General features: G+C 39.8%; 1 protein-coding gene across 1 annotated transcript in view; it reads right to left on the bottom strand.

The window, feature by feature from the left end:
• COL4A3 (collagen type IV alpha 3 chain) overlaps positions 1-16,501 on the bottom strand; it is a 54,456-nt gene extending 37,955 nt beyond the window's left edge. The window contains exons 1-5 of the mRNA XM_031505648.2: positions 16,421-16,501; positions 5,740-5,796; positions 2,648-2,737; positions 752-796; positions 235-279 (exon numbers count right to left, since the gene is read on the bottom strand). Of these exons, the coding sequence (XP_031361508.2) occupies positions 235-279; positions 752-796; positions 2,648-2,737; positions 5,740-5,796; positions 16,421-16,501 (318 nt within the window). The remainder of the gene's footprint in view (positions 1-234; positions 280-751; positions 797-2,647; positions 2,738-5,739; positions 5,797-16,420) is intronic.
• Between the last annotated feature and the right edge of the window lie 442 nt (positions 16,502-16,943).

Genomic DNA, 16,943 nt, shown 5'->3' with positions numbered 1-16,943 from the left:
CAGAAGCACTGGAAGAGTTTATGTTGGAGCAATGTTTCACAAGACTTGACAGATTACAATGTGTTCTTGAACCATTACAATGAGTAAGAATTGCTGATGCCAAGATTTTTATCTCTAGGCCAATTGACAGAGACAATGCTGATGTTGAGACTAGAGTGAGTACATTGAACTGAGGATAATAGTGCACTAAAGACTGAAGAGGGAAATGGTTAAATCAGTTTCATTTTTACTTACAGGAAGGCCTGGAGGACCTGAAAATCCAGGTATTCCTGGGATCCCCTAATGATATTAAACCAGAGAAATAATATTATGAATATTAAACAAAATGTCATTAGGCAATTTTTCTTTTATTACAGTCATAAGAATGAATGCAAGTATGATTTTATTAAAAGATCATTACTTCCTTAACTCTGCTGACTGTGAACCAAGCATAATGGTTGCACACAGGTAGCACACACTGGTTTTGCCCACAAAAAAAACCCCAAACTACTCTTTGTGGTGTTCTAGTCTAACTTTGCCACTGCACACTCAAATATTAAATACACACAGCAACAACCTTGGATGTAAGGTGCAGCAAAAAGGGCAAAAGTTCTAAAAATAAATAATACTAGTGCACAGACTGTGTCATAAATTTTAACCATACTTTGAAATCAGACAATGTTTTGCTTTTATTTTCACAAATTATTGAACCAAGTTGGCAATTAGCATGACACTTAATACATACAAGTTTGTTTAAAATACAAACACTTACTCGTATACCTTTGGGTCCAACTAAGCCTGTAAGCCCTGGAGAACCCTAGATCAAAAATGGAAAGTGATGCTTTCAGTGCTTTTCAATTGAGAAAGAGCACATAAATGTCAACAGGACACACAATGTTTTCAATATCAATACCAATATGTGCACATAAAACCAGCTATATAAATAAATAAATTATTTTTACAGTAATTTCATACAACTTGCATAAATTGTAGCGTCTTTTCTTCCCTTTCAGTGTTTACAGGGGTATCATAGAATGCTTCAAGTTTGAAGGGACCTTAGATTATATTGTTCCACTCCCCCTGACATGGGCAGGGACCCGTTTGACTAGAAGGGGTTGCTCAAAACCTTATCCAACTTGGCCCTGAAATTCCAGGGGTGGGTTACCTGTCAATGTCTCACCATCCTCCTACTCTCATTGTGAAAAATACCTATATCTTGTCATAGGTCAAAATAAATAACCATATATGTTGAGAAATGAGTTGCTATGGATTTGGTCAAACTGAGACCTGGAAGTACTTCCCTGGAAAGGAAGGAAAAAACTGGAAGGTTCCCAGGCATGGGTGATGTTTATGTAATCATCAGATAGATGTATGTACTCTCACCTGAACAGCTGAGCATGGAAAGGAAGACCAGGAGCAAACTGAAAGGGGGCTAAGCAGGATGGGAGAACGAGGCTGAAAGAAGCCAGCAAAGAAAACCACAGTGACACTGAACTGTCTGCAGAAAACCTGCTGGAATTCTTTCAAGATGCTTAGAGCTTTAGTGCTAGCAAGAAAATATTACCATTCCCAGAAAGCAAATGGAAAATGTGAAGAACAGCATAGTTTCTAAAGTCCTGGGCCACATTCCATTTCAGATCATGTAGGGGCATTGGATAGGAGAGGCTAACTGGCAACACTACAACATATAGCAATTCAGACTAGCAGAGGTCTTCTTGCTAGATAAACTAGCCTTACTTTTTGCCATTCTTGAAGAATTATTATCACTTACTAGAAGGGAAATGCTGTACTAAACACTTCAATGAGTTCAGATAAAAGCCTAATAACATATATCAAATCTACATGAGTAGTATTGTAAAAATAAGATAGGACAGGATAATGCAACAATACTTAAATGAAAATTATAGAACCCATTTGGTTAAAGGTATAGTTAAGTGCAGGTCCTAGACATAATCTGATTGTGGCAGCACCTTCCTGATTCACACTGTTGCTGAGTTCACACCATATTTACATAAAAAATAAATTATTCACCAGGGTGAATTTATTGGTAACAGTAAGATTACTGCTTCCCAAGACAAAATATACATAAAATCCTTTTTAATGCACAATTTTTTATTTTTCTACTAATGCAGGAGTTATTGAAAATTCATATTCAGCCTCAGTTTAGGCATACAGAAAAGAAAGAAAGCTCAGGTCACTGAAGCTACTCCCTCCATACTGCAGGCAACCAGGTATTTCCTAAACAGACCAAGATTTATCATAGAAGAGATGTTTCCTTTCAAATTTTCTTAAATCTATTTTTCATATTTGTCTCATTAGTAGCTTGTTTACTTTATTTTCAGCAACAAATGTTAAGATGTTAATTGATACTAAGACAAAAATTGAGGTATGCTGCAAAAAAACTGTTTAGACCTATGTTAATTGTCTCTGGCAGTTTAGTCCAGCTGCTTTAGCACTGGCCAATGGACAACTGACAAGAAAAGCCCATGTTCATATCAGCTCTACTTTGATGCAATCAAAATGAGCCTTACAGCTGACGACCAAACAACGTCCCTACCTCTGAGACAGGTTTTGGTTTTGTAAAACAGCATTGTCTACACAGCCATAGCTAACTTTGGCTGTCATGCACAGCAGTTTCTCCATGTATCTCTCCATCTCACATACCTACCTTTGGTCCCTGTGGTCCTGGAGGCCCTTCTGGACCAGGAAAACCTCTTTGACCAGGTGCACCTGGAACACCAGGAAAGCCTTTTTCACCCTGTAAGCATTAAGATAATTAATCTCTTCAAATATCCATGAATTATTATTTTGATAGCTTATTTCTGAGGCATTAATTACTTTCAGTACCTCTTGGCTTTCCCCTGCTGCAGTGGATCCACTGCCCTGTTTTTTTGGTCCATCTCTGGGCTGCCATGGCCCCACATGCTAATAATTACAGGTGAATTATCAGAGCACAAGATAGTACTCTGGATCTTGCAGAGTACAGAAATTATCTGACAGCATGAAAAGTTTAAGAAAGCAGCTGATACATAGTCCTTGTTAATATTTCTGTATTATGTTTAGCAACACAAATTGAGAAACTTAATGGCTGCTTGTCACAGCATATGCCACAGCACGTGATGCAGCTGAGAGAGCCAGGATACACAGAGTAACATCACACAATTTCAGAAAGCTTCAACCCACAGAGAGCAATACCATACCACTTCAGAGGCTTCAAGAGCCATCCCTTCTTGTTCTTTAGCCCAACCCTCATGTTGCTGCAGTGCCCCTGTGTGCCCTCTGCTCCCTTTGGGGGTTGCTCAGTGCCCCTGGGCACTCCATGGCTCATTGCTGTCAGTGCTGCTCACCTGCTGCTCACAGCTGAGCCCACTGGGGATGAGCTCCCACAGCCCCACCCCAATCACCACAAACTGTGTGCCTGCAGCTTCTGCAAGGTCAGTTCCAAACCATCAATATCTCTTCATGAAAGCCAAGGAAGAAAACAGTGAAAGTCAAATGCAAAAAAAACATTCAGACAGACTAAAAACGCCTTGCTTTACATGAAAAATATGTTAAATTTTTCTGAATCTCAGAGATTAAGACGTCAAATTACTTTTTCATGTAGATTTTTAAACATCAAATTCAAATAAATAAACTAAAGGAAACAAAATTGAAGCTATGGGAACAGAATAGAGGAGGCTAAGATAGAGTGAAAGTGGCATTTCAGTTTTTTAGTCAAATATAGAAGATGCAAGTCTTAACTTGGTTTAAATTAAGTGTTTCAAGCCTGGAAGCTCATGGAAAAGGTGTTTCAGCCCTTCAGACAGCAGCAATTTAGCATGCTCATTTCTACATCAGTGAAGAGCTACTGGTTCAAGACCTTTTACATCACAGCATGACATTGGAGAGAGAGAATGAGATTATCAATTCTCTCAGAGCCACTTTTCCTATTGCTTTATGCAAAAATATACAAAGAAAGCATGTGAAATTTTGCTGTGATAAAGTTTGAGGGTCCTATTCAATGTACAAGACAGGAGCCAAGAGATGTCTCTGGGAAGCCAAAAGATTCTGGCTTTTCCCAGCACCAGTTCTCACTTCTTAAAATCCCACAAACTCGCCAGATTTTAAATAGCTTCTGAATCAAATAAAAATTTAAAAAATAGTAATTATATATATTTGTATCTCTCAAGATACAATGTGATCCCATGATAGTTTAACACATATGATGTAAGAATTGCGTTATAAAGTGCGTGTGAGATCTATATAATAAATCGGCATAGCTTTATCTAAAGAATCGTTTCTTTCTACTGCATGTTCTGCAGCAGCATCCCGGACAGGAGGATGACTGCTATCCCAGGAGGAGCCGCTGGAGGGGGGTCGGTACCAGCTCCCGGGAAAATCCAACTCCTCGCTGCCGGCCCATGGCGAGAGTCCCGCGGCGCTGCTGAGCCCCAGCAGCGCTGCGCTGCCCTGGCAGCCTCGCCGCCCTCCCTACAGAAAAGGCGATTTTAGCCGCACTTGCTTCTTAGCAGATCAACAAGATCAGGGGATTTTCAGGTTGGAGAATTCTGAACACTGAATAATGACCAAAACATGTTGATTAATGTAATTTTCCTGATTTTCTGCATGTAAAACTTAATCAGTCTAAACACTGATTTACTCTTACCCACAAATTGGTCAGTTATTTTCCATGGAACTGATAAAGACAAGTTGTGGGTGTGCATTCTTATTAATATGTCTTTTTTAGTGGGCAGCTGATTTTTTTTCTAGGTTTTCAACTGGTTTTAACTTCACTGTTTAGGACAAAGTTAGGTTAGTTGTTTAGGACAAACTAGTAATATGAAAAATAAACAGGGAGATTTTACTGAAAATATTAGTATTCTCCATTCCTACTTATTAATTTATACTTTAATAATGAACATATTTACTTCCAGATAAATTTTCTCCAACTTTATAAAAACAGATGGGACCAATAAGTGGGACTAATCATAATCCTAGATCTTTATAGATGTCTGGAATCTGTTGATAAAGTTTAGTATGGCAACTTCTGTGTTCATGGCTCGCTTACTGCAACCATGACTTCTTCAATAATGCCCCTTTCATTTGTGAATCAGTTGTTCTTCCAACTGCAAGCAGGAGTTTCAAAGAATTTTTGGCATTTGTGTAATTCAGGTTTGTCTAAAAGCCACTCAGAGCCTCTGCCAAGCTGCTATTGGCAACAGGCAGAGCTGTGGATCTGTTACTGCTGATGGATTTGCTGTTCCTTCAGTGCTGGCAAAGTGTTTGTGATTAGGACCCAAAAACTCATCCCCTGCTTGATCCACAAGGAGTTTATCTGTTTGATGCCAGTGTGTGCAGCTTTCCTTCAGGAACTGGCAAAGGGGGGTGGGCAGGGTCCAGAGATGGCAAAGGGGAAGCATGGAACATGAGACTCCTGATGGCATTATGAACTTTGTAACAGGAGAGCAGCTGCCAAGGTAATGGTATTGTTAGGAGTTAGTGAAAGAGACCTGGTGCTTTGGACAGTTGTTCTGCTGGTGTCCAAGCATCATTACATTCTGCTGTAAGCATAATAATGCAGTAAAAATATTCAGTTGAAAAGGCTTAGCTGAACAGTTTTCCCAAAGTTAACAGAAATTTTTAGGATAATCATTTTCTGTAGACCCTGTTTGCAAAATCCCATCACTCACTAAACTCACTCACTGTACAACTGAAGTCATCTACCAACAATTTCCAACTAGATAAGCTAATATTCAAAAAGGAAAACGTATGTGTTCTTACCTTACTACCTTTTGTGCTATCACAAAAGCAGGGACTTTTACCTTTGCATACACAGTTCTGAAAAACAAAAATATAAACTTTATAATACAATTCTTTTTCTCATTGAGTTGTTTGGAGAGAGGCAAGTAAGATCTCAGTGGTTTTAGTAAGTAATTATTTCACAGGTAAGACAACTTTATAAGAAATATTTGTGAAGAGGCTATTCTCAAAAGTAGCAAAGGTCTCATTATTCCTCTCTATTTCTTCTGAGACAAATAAGAGCATTAGTGAGATCTTGCAGACAGAATTAATTGCCCCCTACAGCTTCTCATATGACAACAGTCACAGTGTTTCAAATTTGTAACTTTTATGAGTGAAAGATGCTGCGAGTTGCTGCTGCTCCCCAGGGACTTGACGATTCCTGACAGTTGCTGCTTGTCTTTCAGGTGGCTGAACTTAGGTGAGATGATGCCATCTATCAATTTAAAAACAGCTGCAGGGAGCATTCCTCCAGTGAACAGATAATTAAACATTTATTTACAAAATAAAGCAGAAATTAAAATCAGTTGGCTATGAAAGGCAAATCCTCAAGAAATTATTGTGTCTGCCTCTGACTTATAGACAGATCAATAGGTGGCTACTTGATGTTCCAAGCTAGATTTCTAAAGAGTTGCAAACATTAAATAGTTAATTCTTTGTCATACTTAAAGGAGACTTTCTCTTACAGTGATCTGACAGCTAGAATTCAAGTGGTACTGCATCAGAAATTAGAAAAACAAAGTTATATGAAACAGAAACCATCTAACTATGCTACCTTTACTATTATATTAAGCAATATGATTATATCACCAGGGATACAAGAATATGAACTAGTGCAGAATTAACAACAAACAGTATCCTGATTTCTTCTTGGTGAGAACAATCAGTTTGGTACTGGGTAATCTAAATTCATCAAGTCAGTTATATGATAGATATTTTAAACCTTTAAGCATCAATACAAGAGGATAAAGTGATGTATGTCTCAAAATAAATTTGGGATAGTTTAGACATCTGATTTTCTTGTTCCTTATTCAATGACAATACCTTGCATCCCAAAGCATTCTCTTCAAAACTGATTATTGGTAGAGGTCTGCTAAGCAATATAAAAAGGGCAGTTGCTGAAGGCAGGATGTATACACAGATATATACCATTATAATTTTATAGACTTTCATGGAGTTGTACCTTATTTCTGCCTGTGAAAGCAAACTAGAACCAGATTCTTTCTAGCATCTGCATGCAAGCACAGTTTTTAGGACATGTAGAGAAATACAAAAATGAAATTACTCTCCCATAACAGGTATAATCTGCAGAAGATTTGGTGTGTGCAGATACAGAACAAATCCTTTTATCTTATAATCAAAGATGATCCAATGTGAAGAGAAATGCATGAACATGTAGAAAATTATGACACTATACAATTAATCTAAGTTAATAAATTTTTGAAAGAAAGAGAACCTTTGCTCTTCAAGAAGTCAGAATGCTTAGAATGTGTTTAATTTGCCATTAGTAAGCTTTCAGATCTATTTAGGTCTTTTTGTGTACACATATCACTGAAATTAAACTGAAAAGACCAATGATTTAACATTACACAGCCAACTGCATAATACTAAATGTTTTGGCATATGATTTTTATGTAAGATTAGATTATGCTTTCTGTACAGGAGCTTTGAACCAAAAAATCATTGCACACTTATACTGCAGGATGCTTTCACATCCTTCCAAGATGCCTGTGGCTCCTTTATCAAAGGATCATAAAACCACAATATGATGTTTCCAGGTTATAAGATAAGGAAATACTTTATTCAGAATTCTCACAATAACATCTATATAAATAAATGTATTAACCGAAGTCATATGCTTATTGCATGGTTTGGGGTTTGTGATTTTTATAATAATAATTTATATTTCTTTCAAATATTTAGATGAAGAATATTTTTGATCTAAAATCTAGGTCAAATTATAAAGCCAGATCATTATATGAATACCAAATCAAATCAATTTACCAATGAACCAAAATTAAAATGCCACAGCACTTGGAGTAATTTACAGAGTAGCTCTTCTCCAAAATGTTTTTAGTGATAGTTACAGTGTTATATTAAACAGACACATAATTCCAGTAGCACATATTGGGGCACATTTACTGCAGTGGTTAATGTTTTGATCAGTGGGTGCAACCTTATCTCTAACACTGAATTGCCCTTCCTACACTATGGCTGGATTCTACTGGGCTCTGATCTCTTCCTGCTCCTGATTCATAGAGTAACTTAAACAACTGCTTAGAAAGTATTCCAGTCCTCTCTTTCACATAATTCCTCAAAGAAATGACACAGAAAGAAGAAAGAAATAACATACTACAGCCTATGGTGTCACCCATACAAAGGTTAATATAGATTGAGCATGGCACTGCTACTCCAGCCACTGCAGTGGAGGGAACTCAGTTTGGAGAGAATCTTACACAGTTCTCAGCACTTTCCAGTGGCACTGTCAGACAGTGTATTTAGGGATGTTATCAAACATGAATATGCCAAAGGATGGGACAAAGTCCTACTGTAAGGAGAAGAGCAAGCAATGCCAGCCTTCCTATTCTGTCACTAGCATAGGCTCAGAGTGCTCACTCACATTGGTGGGGCAGCACAGTCAAACCAGGAATGGTTCAAAGGCAGGAAGGTGGAGTACAGATGAACAGAGCCAAAGTGAGGATGATCCCACATTTCTCCTGTGATCTATTTTTTGGAATTATATATACAATGAGAGAACTGTCAGAGTATTTCTTTGTTTTTCCAGATCCAGAGAATATCAGAATAGCTCAGCTATAATTTCAAAATACACATTTGTGTTAAAAATACTGCACCCAGGACAGAGAGGCACCAAAATGTGCTGGTGCAAGAAACAAGCATATATTCTTTAAATATATTTCAGACCAAGACCACACAGGATGAGTAATAATGACATTGAGATGAAAGCTGAGATGAAATTAAATGTATTGTGTAGGAGTATAGTAAAGTGCCTGAAGTGGGGCTTAAGTTTGCACTTTTGGCTCGACTGGTCTTTAATTTCATGGGTGAACTCCACTGATGCCTGAAGTAAATCCTGGTTAACATAAATGAAAGATGAGTGTGCAACATGAGGTATTTTAAAATGAATTAAAAGCAGTGCAAGTGATATCCATTAATTACTGTGGACAGTAAAAATAGCCCAGGTGTCTCTCAAGTAGGTGATGAAGCTGTCACTTTCCTTCACTGGTGTTCTAACCACTGATGAGATTTATTTTTAAAAATGCATAACTAATTTTTCATTTAAATTTGCTACTTATTAGCATCTCACCTATCCTGCCATTAGGTCTTTATCTCTTAACTTAGATTGAATTAGAACTCTATAACTATATGGAACAAGACTTACTGGATAAAATCTATTTTTCTGAGATGCCACTTTTTTATTTTTTTCCATCTTTCTGCTCATTAATGATATCCTGAGCAGCCTAAAAATATGCATCTCATCACAGTGGTCCTGTGCACTTATCAGCTAATTTCAAGTTGTCTGTAATTTCTCTTAAATGCCAATACTTATTAAAAATTACGTATTAGTGAGCCAGCTCCTTTAAGTCTTGATTATGAATTTTCAAGTGCTGCTGACACATGGAGATTTTTGAATTCTTCCTGAGCTATCTCAGTGCAATCACTTTACATATCCCAGCTGCGTCTATAAATCACAAGTGAGCACATAAAATAACCCTGCTCCAACAGTTGATGTTAATATAGTGCTTAAAACTCCAAAAGGCCCATTTCAATAATTCTTTACTACCTGTTTTCTATTGCATCTAATAAAGGTGGGAGTAATACATTGTGATTACAGGAAGTGGAAAGTTTTGCTCTACCATTTATCCACACTGCAGATTTGTGTTGGGGTAGGTATGCTGCACATATGTTAAATGCTGCACTATCTGAAGAACATTATGGTGGTAGCTAGAGTTTCTAGCTTGGGTACAGTTACAGTTTTGAAAATTTAACCTAATTTGCACAAGAGGATCTGAGAGCAGAGCTTTACAGAAAAAGGTTCCCACTGTGAGAAAAGCTATATAAAGAAAATCTTTTTCTTCTGATGCACCTGTATTAAGACACTTATCTAGATTAGCACAGTCAGGAATTCTAGCTAGACAAGGTTAGTGGATACGTGACCCTGGCAGCATATTCCTCATGTTGCACAACTGCAAATCACCATGGAGCATGCAAGGTCCTGGAGAATGAGATCCCCTCACTCCAAAATATTGCTATCAAAACAAAATACCAGTCTCACAATTAGAATCTGTATACTAGAAGTTTTTCATGCATTCTAAGCATCAAACATGAATTCATTAAAATTATCAAAGACCACGAAGAACTTTGTGTTTTTTTAGTGATTGCTGGACCAGTACAACAAAACCAAATTATTAAGCCTTCAATAAGTATAGACAACATAGAGCAGAAATAGGAGATGATGAGATGAAGGAAAATATGTCAGTTCCCAAACCCTGAAACATTGTGTAGTCACTTGTGAACTGGAAGACAGCCAGACATTCCTACCTTAGAAGACTCCTGTTAACAGCTATGTATGCTATCACAATTCACAGCATTTTGCTTACCAGTTGAATACCTAGCACAGGATGAAAATTATTTCATTTAGACTTTCCCATATAAAGAAATACACCTGTAACTTACGTAATAAACAGCGTGGTCAATAGCACCCAACACAGAGAGCCTGGATCTAAAAGACACAGCAGGAGACAACTGCTATGCTGCAGGCAGTGCAGTTGTTGGAAAAGCTCCATTAAACACCTGTAATGGGAACCTTGCTCAGGGAATAGCTATTGAATCAAAATGCCCTGTTGGTGACACAGGCCTTGTGTTACTGGCTATGTGCTGCTTTCAGTGTGAGGTGCAGGAGAGAAGTCCTGAACATTTGTGGTCATAAGAACACATAGCACTTCACAGAAGGAGGACTTTGTGTTTAATTTACAGATACACAAGTCATCATCATGTGAAGTTAACACACATTTTTATCTGAACTTGCTAAGAATGTAATTACTTTAAATCCTTAATTTTAAACTGGTATGAGTTCTTTTAGGAGGGATTTGCTCATTCATGTAATATAAAGATAAATTTATAATGGTATTTTAAACCATTTAACCAAGCTAAATGACACGTAGAGAGAAATGGAAGAAGCTTCTGTATGTGAACATTTAAACAACTCTCTATTATGCCAAGGGGAACATTGTATGAACCCTTTTTATTACTTCAGAGATTTAAAGCAATTTGAAAAAAAAAACTCTTAGATTTTATAGCAAAAACCTGCTGGTTAAGAATTTTGTATAATGAGATTTTTGTAGTGTTAGACAAATGTCTCATAAGCATCCGCTACCATAGTGCCAACCATACTCTTTTTCAAGCAGATACAGCACAATCAATTCTACTGAACTTCTCCCTTCTCTCCAACTCATTGTCAGTGAGGAAGTGTGAGAACAGTAGGGCTTAGCAATTTTTGCCCATGTCTTCATCATTGCCTTAGGATAAAACAGATAAAATGTTTTCATGCAGAACAAACCAAACACTCTGAGTATTCACAAACTCAAATGATTTGTGAGCTCTGTAGTCGTGGCCTATTTTGTAGATATTGCCTAAAATTACTCAGTGTCTATACAAGTAGAGCTGGTATATTGTGTGCAGGTTTGGAAAGCTGTATGTTGAGACTCTCCTGTTTTGGGAAGGGGCTCTGTGTGTGTAAATTACTTTTGATCTATAAAGAAAAGATACAGAATTTCTCTCTCTTTAGACAAAGAGAATGATTCTTTTTCTTCTCCTAAACCACAGAATATATTTACATTTATGTTTATAATGACCAATACCTTACTCTACAAATCATCTCACCAGGGTTGAAGTCACTGTGATAAGGACTATCAAAAATGGAAGCAAACTGTTCCTGACATATTCAGATGTGTAAAATCTACAAAGATGGAGCCATAAACTCCATCTCTGGGGTTGGTTTCTTCTTCCGACCTTGAAGAGCACATGGGGACAACAGAAATAAATATTTTCTTTTCTCCAAGGAAAAAAAGACTAAGCAATTCAGGCCACACAATTTTGTTTTGTGTAGCAAACCCTTAAGGGTGTTTAATCAGCTTATTCACCCGTGTTCTTCCTTCCTAACAGTCACCTTAAAAAAGCAATCTAATAACAAAGAATACACACCATTTAACTAGTGAATTTTTGCTTATCTACTACAATATGGTTAGCAATAACTCACACATTTTGTATTTCTTCCCAGCTGTTGAGTGTGGGAATGGTATTCACTAAAATTTTCATCTCCTCAGGCCTGTATATTTGTATACTCATAAAATTCCTGGTGTGCATCTTCTGTTAAGTGGTGCAAATAGCAATGAAAGCAACAGTAGCTTGTTCAGAGAAGGCCTATTGCACATGCTTTCGTTTTTCCTTATTTGAAAGGCTCTGTGATTTCACTGATTAAAAAAATTAAAGGTCACTTCTTCCTGCAGCTTCCTCCAAAATAATCTGTGGAAAAATGCAGCACAAAGCCCTAGCTAAAAGGTCTTCACTAAGCCAGGCAAAATAGAAAATCTGTAAACCTGTGAGACTTGTACCCTATCACAAAATAGGTAAGACAAATAATGAAAATGGAACTAAAAATATATTAGGTGTGACAAGATGGAACATTTTCAGTGTGACTGCAAGAGACTGCTGTTGCAAACAGTTAAGGAAAAGGTATTTTTGTATTTCACCTTCCTCCTAGGCTGCTGTAATCCATGCCAACATACTTCTAGTATTACTTTGTTAGGCAGTAAGGTGAGAATGTGACAGTAAAACAGATGACCGGACATCCCATACTAGTTGCACTTAATAGCAAAGTATTTTGTTTCAAAGATCTGTTATATCAAGTCAGCTCAGGTATTGCAGAAAAGACTGCTAGCACAGATCATAAATAAAATGGTTTTATCTCTATGAAAGGCAAAGCAGTGAAAAAAGAACCTGCCTACTCTAACAATTTTAATAGCATTATTCAGCCAGCAAAATAACTTGAATTACAGACTTTTGCTTAAATGTGTACTTGCCTTGTAGGTTTTCTAGAAAAGTCATCAAGTGTCAACAATTCCATTTTTACAGGTGTTTACTTAGGTCATCTAAGCAGGTTCATCTTTCAGTTGTAAGATGCAGTACACACATAGGCACACTTCACATTTATGGCCACCAGAGCAATGTGCTGCAGACCAGCAGAAATCCATCAATTTTTATGCACAAACATTAGGGTAACTCTGCTAATTTATTCTACCTCTCCTGGCCCAGTAGGAAAAGCCTTGCTCTGCAGTGCTGTGGCAGAGGCCTGTATGTCTATGGAGCTGATGGCTGAATTACAATAAATGTAGAGGCAACCAGGAGCAGAAGAGTCTGGCAGAAGTTGGACCCAGTTCTTGGAGTAACACCCTCCTTGACTTCGAAGCTGGGATCACATTAACCAAATCAAAGAGGGCACTTCACAAAGAACTTGTTTTTCTAACATGCTCTATGAACTCTCTTGTATATTCAGGTGCACATCTTTCCTTCTCAGCTGCTTGTGTCACAAAGAAACTGGGTGTTTCCAAAGGCTGTCAGACAAGAAACATTCTCACTAGGACACTTGGTGCCTCCAACATTTTGATTCCTGGTCAAAAAAAAAAAAAAAAAAAAAAAAAGCCTGCATGCCATTCTTACCAGCCTTGGAGATGGCCATGGGCTGAACTAGAACATAATTTTTCCCTTCCAGAGCCATGCATTAAGATCTACTTGTGACAGCAATATAGGTTGCATATAATTAACAAAAAATTACTGCTATGAGGAAGCAAAGAAGATTAATTTTAAGTACTTGCAAATTCTAACATTTGTAAGAAATGAAATTAGTTGTGAAATACGAACACTTGCATCTAGTCACAGACAGTATGAGTGAGGAAGAGGATGCAAAACAGATCTTCCCAAGTCTTACAGTCACCAAGGTTTTATGTCCCCTCCTTTGCCACCAGCACATGATAAAAAAAAATTAAATGTCATGATGGAGGCAAAAACATAACAAGGTGCACCTAATTTAATCCTGTAAACTATCAAACATTGCAGCAGTATCTACAATACAAATTAAAAAGTGGTGGTAAGATGAGGTGCAGCTAACTTGCAAGCAAGTAATCTTGCTGAAGTATAAACTCTCTCTATCCTGTTCTGAATAAATACTTACATGATGCCATCATAAAAATGCTCAATGCCACAATATCAATTGAGTGCTAATGAACTTGACCAAGGTATTTTTCCTATTAGGAAAAATTGAAACCACATGTCATTTAAAACAACACATTTCAGGGAACATTTTTAGATTAGTATTTAATTTGTAGATACAAGAGAAGTACATAAATGGTACCAAAAGACAGGACTCACTTAAGGCAATTAATTGAATTGTACATTTGCACCAAGACACCATCAGTTCCAGGTGCTGTTAGACAAAATTAAGCAATGAGATAGCAAATCCATTTTTTCTGAAAGAAAAAAAAAGATGAAGAATAGGAAGAATCTTGTATCCTGTAAAAACATATTGATGATGATGATTCTAAAATATTTAAATGAACAGCAGAAAAATCTGAAGAATTATAACACCACTATTTGAAGTCAAGGAAGAAGAAAGAAGCTCATCAAAGAAGCTGAAAAGCCTTTGACATGGGAAGATGCTCCTTCTGCTGAGTTTTCAGAAGATGTGATTAGAGCATGCCAGTGGCCAAGAATGCAGACAATAATACTCCCTAGCAGGTGCCAGAAAGCTCGGCCTCCTAAGGGCAGAGAAGTCTGGACTCTGTGAGGAGCTGCAAGGACTAAAATTTGCTGTATAAACAGCAGCAGGCACAAATGACTAATTTGCTTTCATGTCTTCAGGAATAAACTACACCTAAAATTTTCTGTGTTGAAATATTGTTTTAATTGATGCAAACAGCAGAAGTATTTCTTGCTGGTCAAATATCAATTTATTTTCATATGAAAGTGTAGCATGATTTTAGTATATTAACTATACCTATTTCTTTGCAATGAACAGTTTAGCCAAGATCCAACGATTTATTAATCAATTACCTCATGTCAATTGCTAATAAGCCACTAGTATTTAATTACGAGTTTAAATAAAAATGCCAGAAGAGGAGCTTAGAAAAAGTGTGTGTGTGTTTTGGGAGAGTGGAGACATTCCTGGAACACAGCCTGTGCTTGCTAAAAGCCATCCAGAAGCCCACATGATGATATTCACCTCTCCAGAGCAACAAGGGCAATGGATGGAAGGTATCACCAGAGGACGAGGAAAATGGAAAAAAACCCCAGCAAACTGGGCAGAAGAGTGATAGTTCTTGAGTTGTTTATTCTTCTACATCTTCCACATCCAGATCTGGATGGAGCCTGAAACAACTCTGCAGAACACACATATTTTGCAAATAGATCTGGTACCTCTGTTCTACGTAAGAACTAAGAGGTATTTTAATTCCATTACAAATAAAACAATTAGAGCTTTGTTAAATGACTAAACTTGACTGTGAGTGGAGTTAGAATGACATGAAAAAGCCCAACATACTGGGCAAGGTGCTTATGCTGGTTCCAGACACTCTACCCAGAATGGGTGAGTGAAAGAGTTGCATGAATTTAGAAGAAACATTATTACTAATTAGACTGCTTCAGATAATTGTAGCAGAATGTGGCTCTGCTTTAGCAACAGCAAAGTATAAAATTATATTTCTTCCTTCTAAAGGCAAACTTAAAATGTTTTGAGGGGCAGTAAAGATTTTAATGTAAGGTGTTAACGTTTACTCATACCTACTCATATAAGGAAAAATTAACATTGTTGACTATTACGGGAGAAAGAACTTGAAATTTATTAAACCTGTCACTTTCTTGTGTTTTAGGTTCGTCGGAAACTGTCAGTTTCGTTTGATGTGTACCAGAAATTCACTGAAAGCGGCAGTTTTCTGTTTGGTATCTGCCAGACGTACTGAGAGCTCCACCGACCCGCGTACCCTCCCAGCTGAGTGCTCCTCTCCCAGCTGCGAATGTACAGCCCTAATGTTATAACCAGACACTGGAGAAAGGCACAGAAAAGACTACAATATGATCTAGGAGAATTATTGACCAAACGGTGATGGACGCTCATCATTAAGCCTGAAAGACAAGTCTGTACAATGGTTTGGTCATTAAGGTAGCGGTGTCCAGACGGCAAATGCCGCTCCGGAGGTGTTTGCCTCGGCGAGCATCCCCTCCCTCACGCTCCGTCCTGGCCGTCCGTGTGCCCTGTGCCCGCAGGCCGGGCCCCGAGCCGCGTCCCGGAGCCCCGTCCCGCCCCGTGCCGTGCCCTCAGCTGGAAGGGCGGGACGCTCGCCCCGTGCGGGGCCTTCTGTCCCGTCCTGTCCCCGCCCGGCAGAGGTGCCCAGGTAGCGGTGCCCCGCAGCTGGGCGAGATGCACTTCGCCTCGCCTCGCCCTGCCCGGGCGTGCGTACGAGGCGCATCATTTGAAACACGCATCCACCTTTCCTTCCCCAGCCGCGGGCAGCGCGGGGCCGAGCCCGCCGTGCCCGGGGCCCGCCGAGCCCCGGCGGGACCGCGGCACCGCCCCGTCCCGGCGCTCACTCACCTCCGCCGCGGCGCGGCCCGGCCAGAGCAGGGCGAGCAGCAGCACCGGCGCCAGGCGGCCGCGGCGGCCCCCGCCGGCCATCCCCCCCGGCCGCTGCCTGCGCGGCGTCCCGGGGCGCTGCGACTCTGCCCCCCTCCGCCCTCCCGCGGGTTTTGGCCTCAGGGCTCCTCCGCACCCGCCTCGGCGCTCCCGGGTGGCGGCCCCGCCCCGGCCGCCCCTCTCCTCCACCCCCTCATCCCCCCCGCGTGTCCTGCCTTGGGCAGCGCCGGCAGCCGCCGCCGGCCGGCCGTCCTCGGCGGGCATGGAGTGAGCGAGGCGTCGGGGCTCTCCCGGCGGGGAGCTGAGGTGAGCGCCGCGGAGGGGCAGCCCCGGGCGGGGCAGCCCCGGGCGGGGCCCCTGGCGCTGCTCGGGACGGGGCCGGGCAGCGCGCTGGGGCAGCCCCGGCCGGGACAGCGGGAGGCGGCCCGGGCTGCCGGCCGGCTCCGGCCCGCCGGGAGCGCGCAGGCGGCGGCCCGGCCGAACC

Source organism: Lonchura striata, chromosome 10 (assembly GCF_046129695.1).
Source record: "Lonchura striata isolate bLonStr1 chromosome 10, bLonStr1.mat, whole genome shotgun sequence".
NCBI lineage: Eukaryota > Metazoa > Chordata > Aves > Passeriformes > Estrildidae > Lonchura > Lonchura striata.
This window is presented reverse-complemented; position numbering and strand designations above follow the sequence as displayed.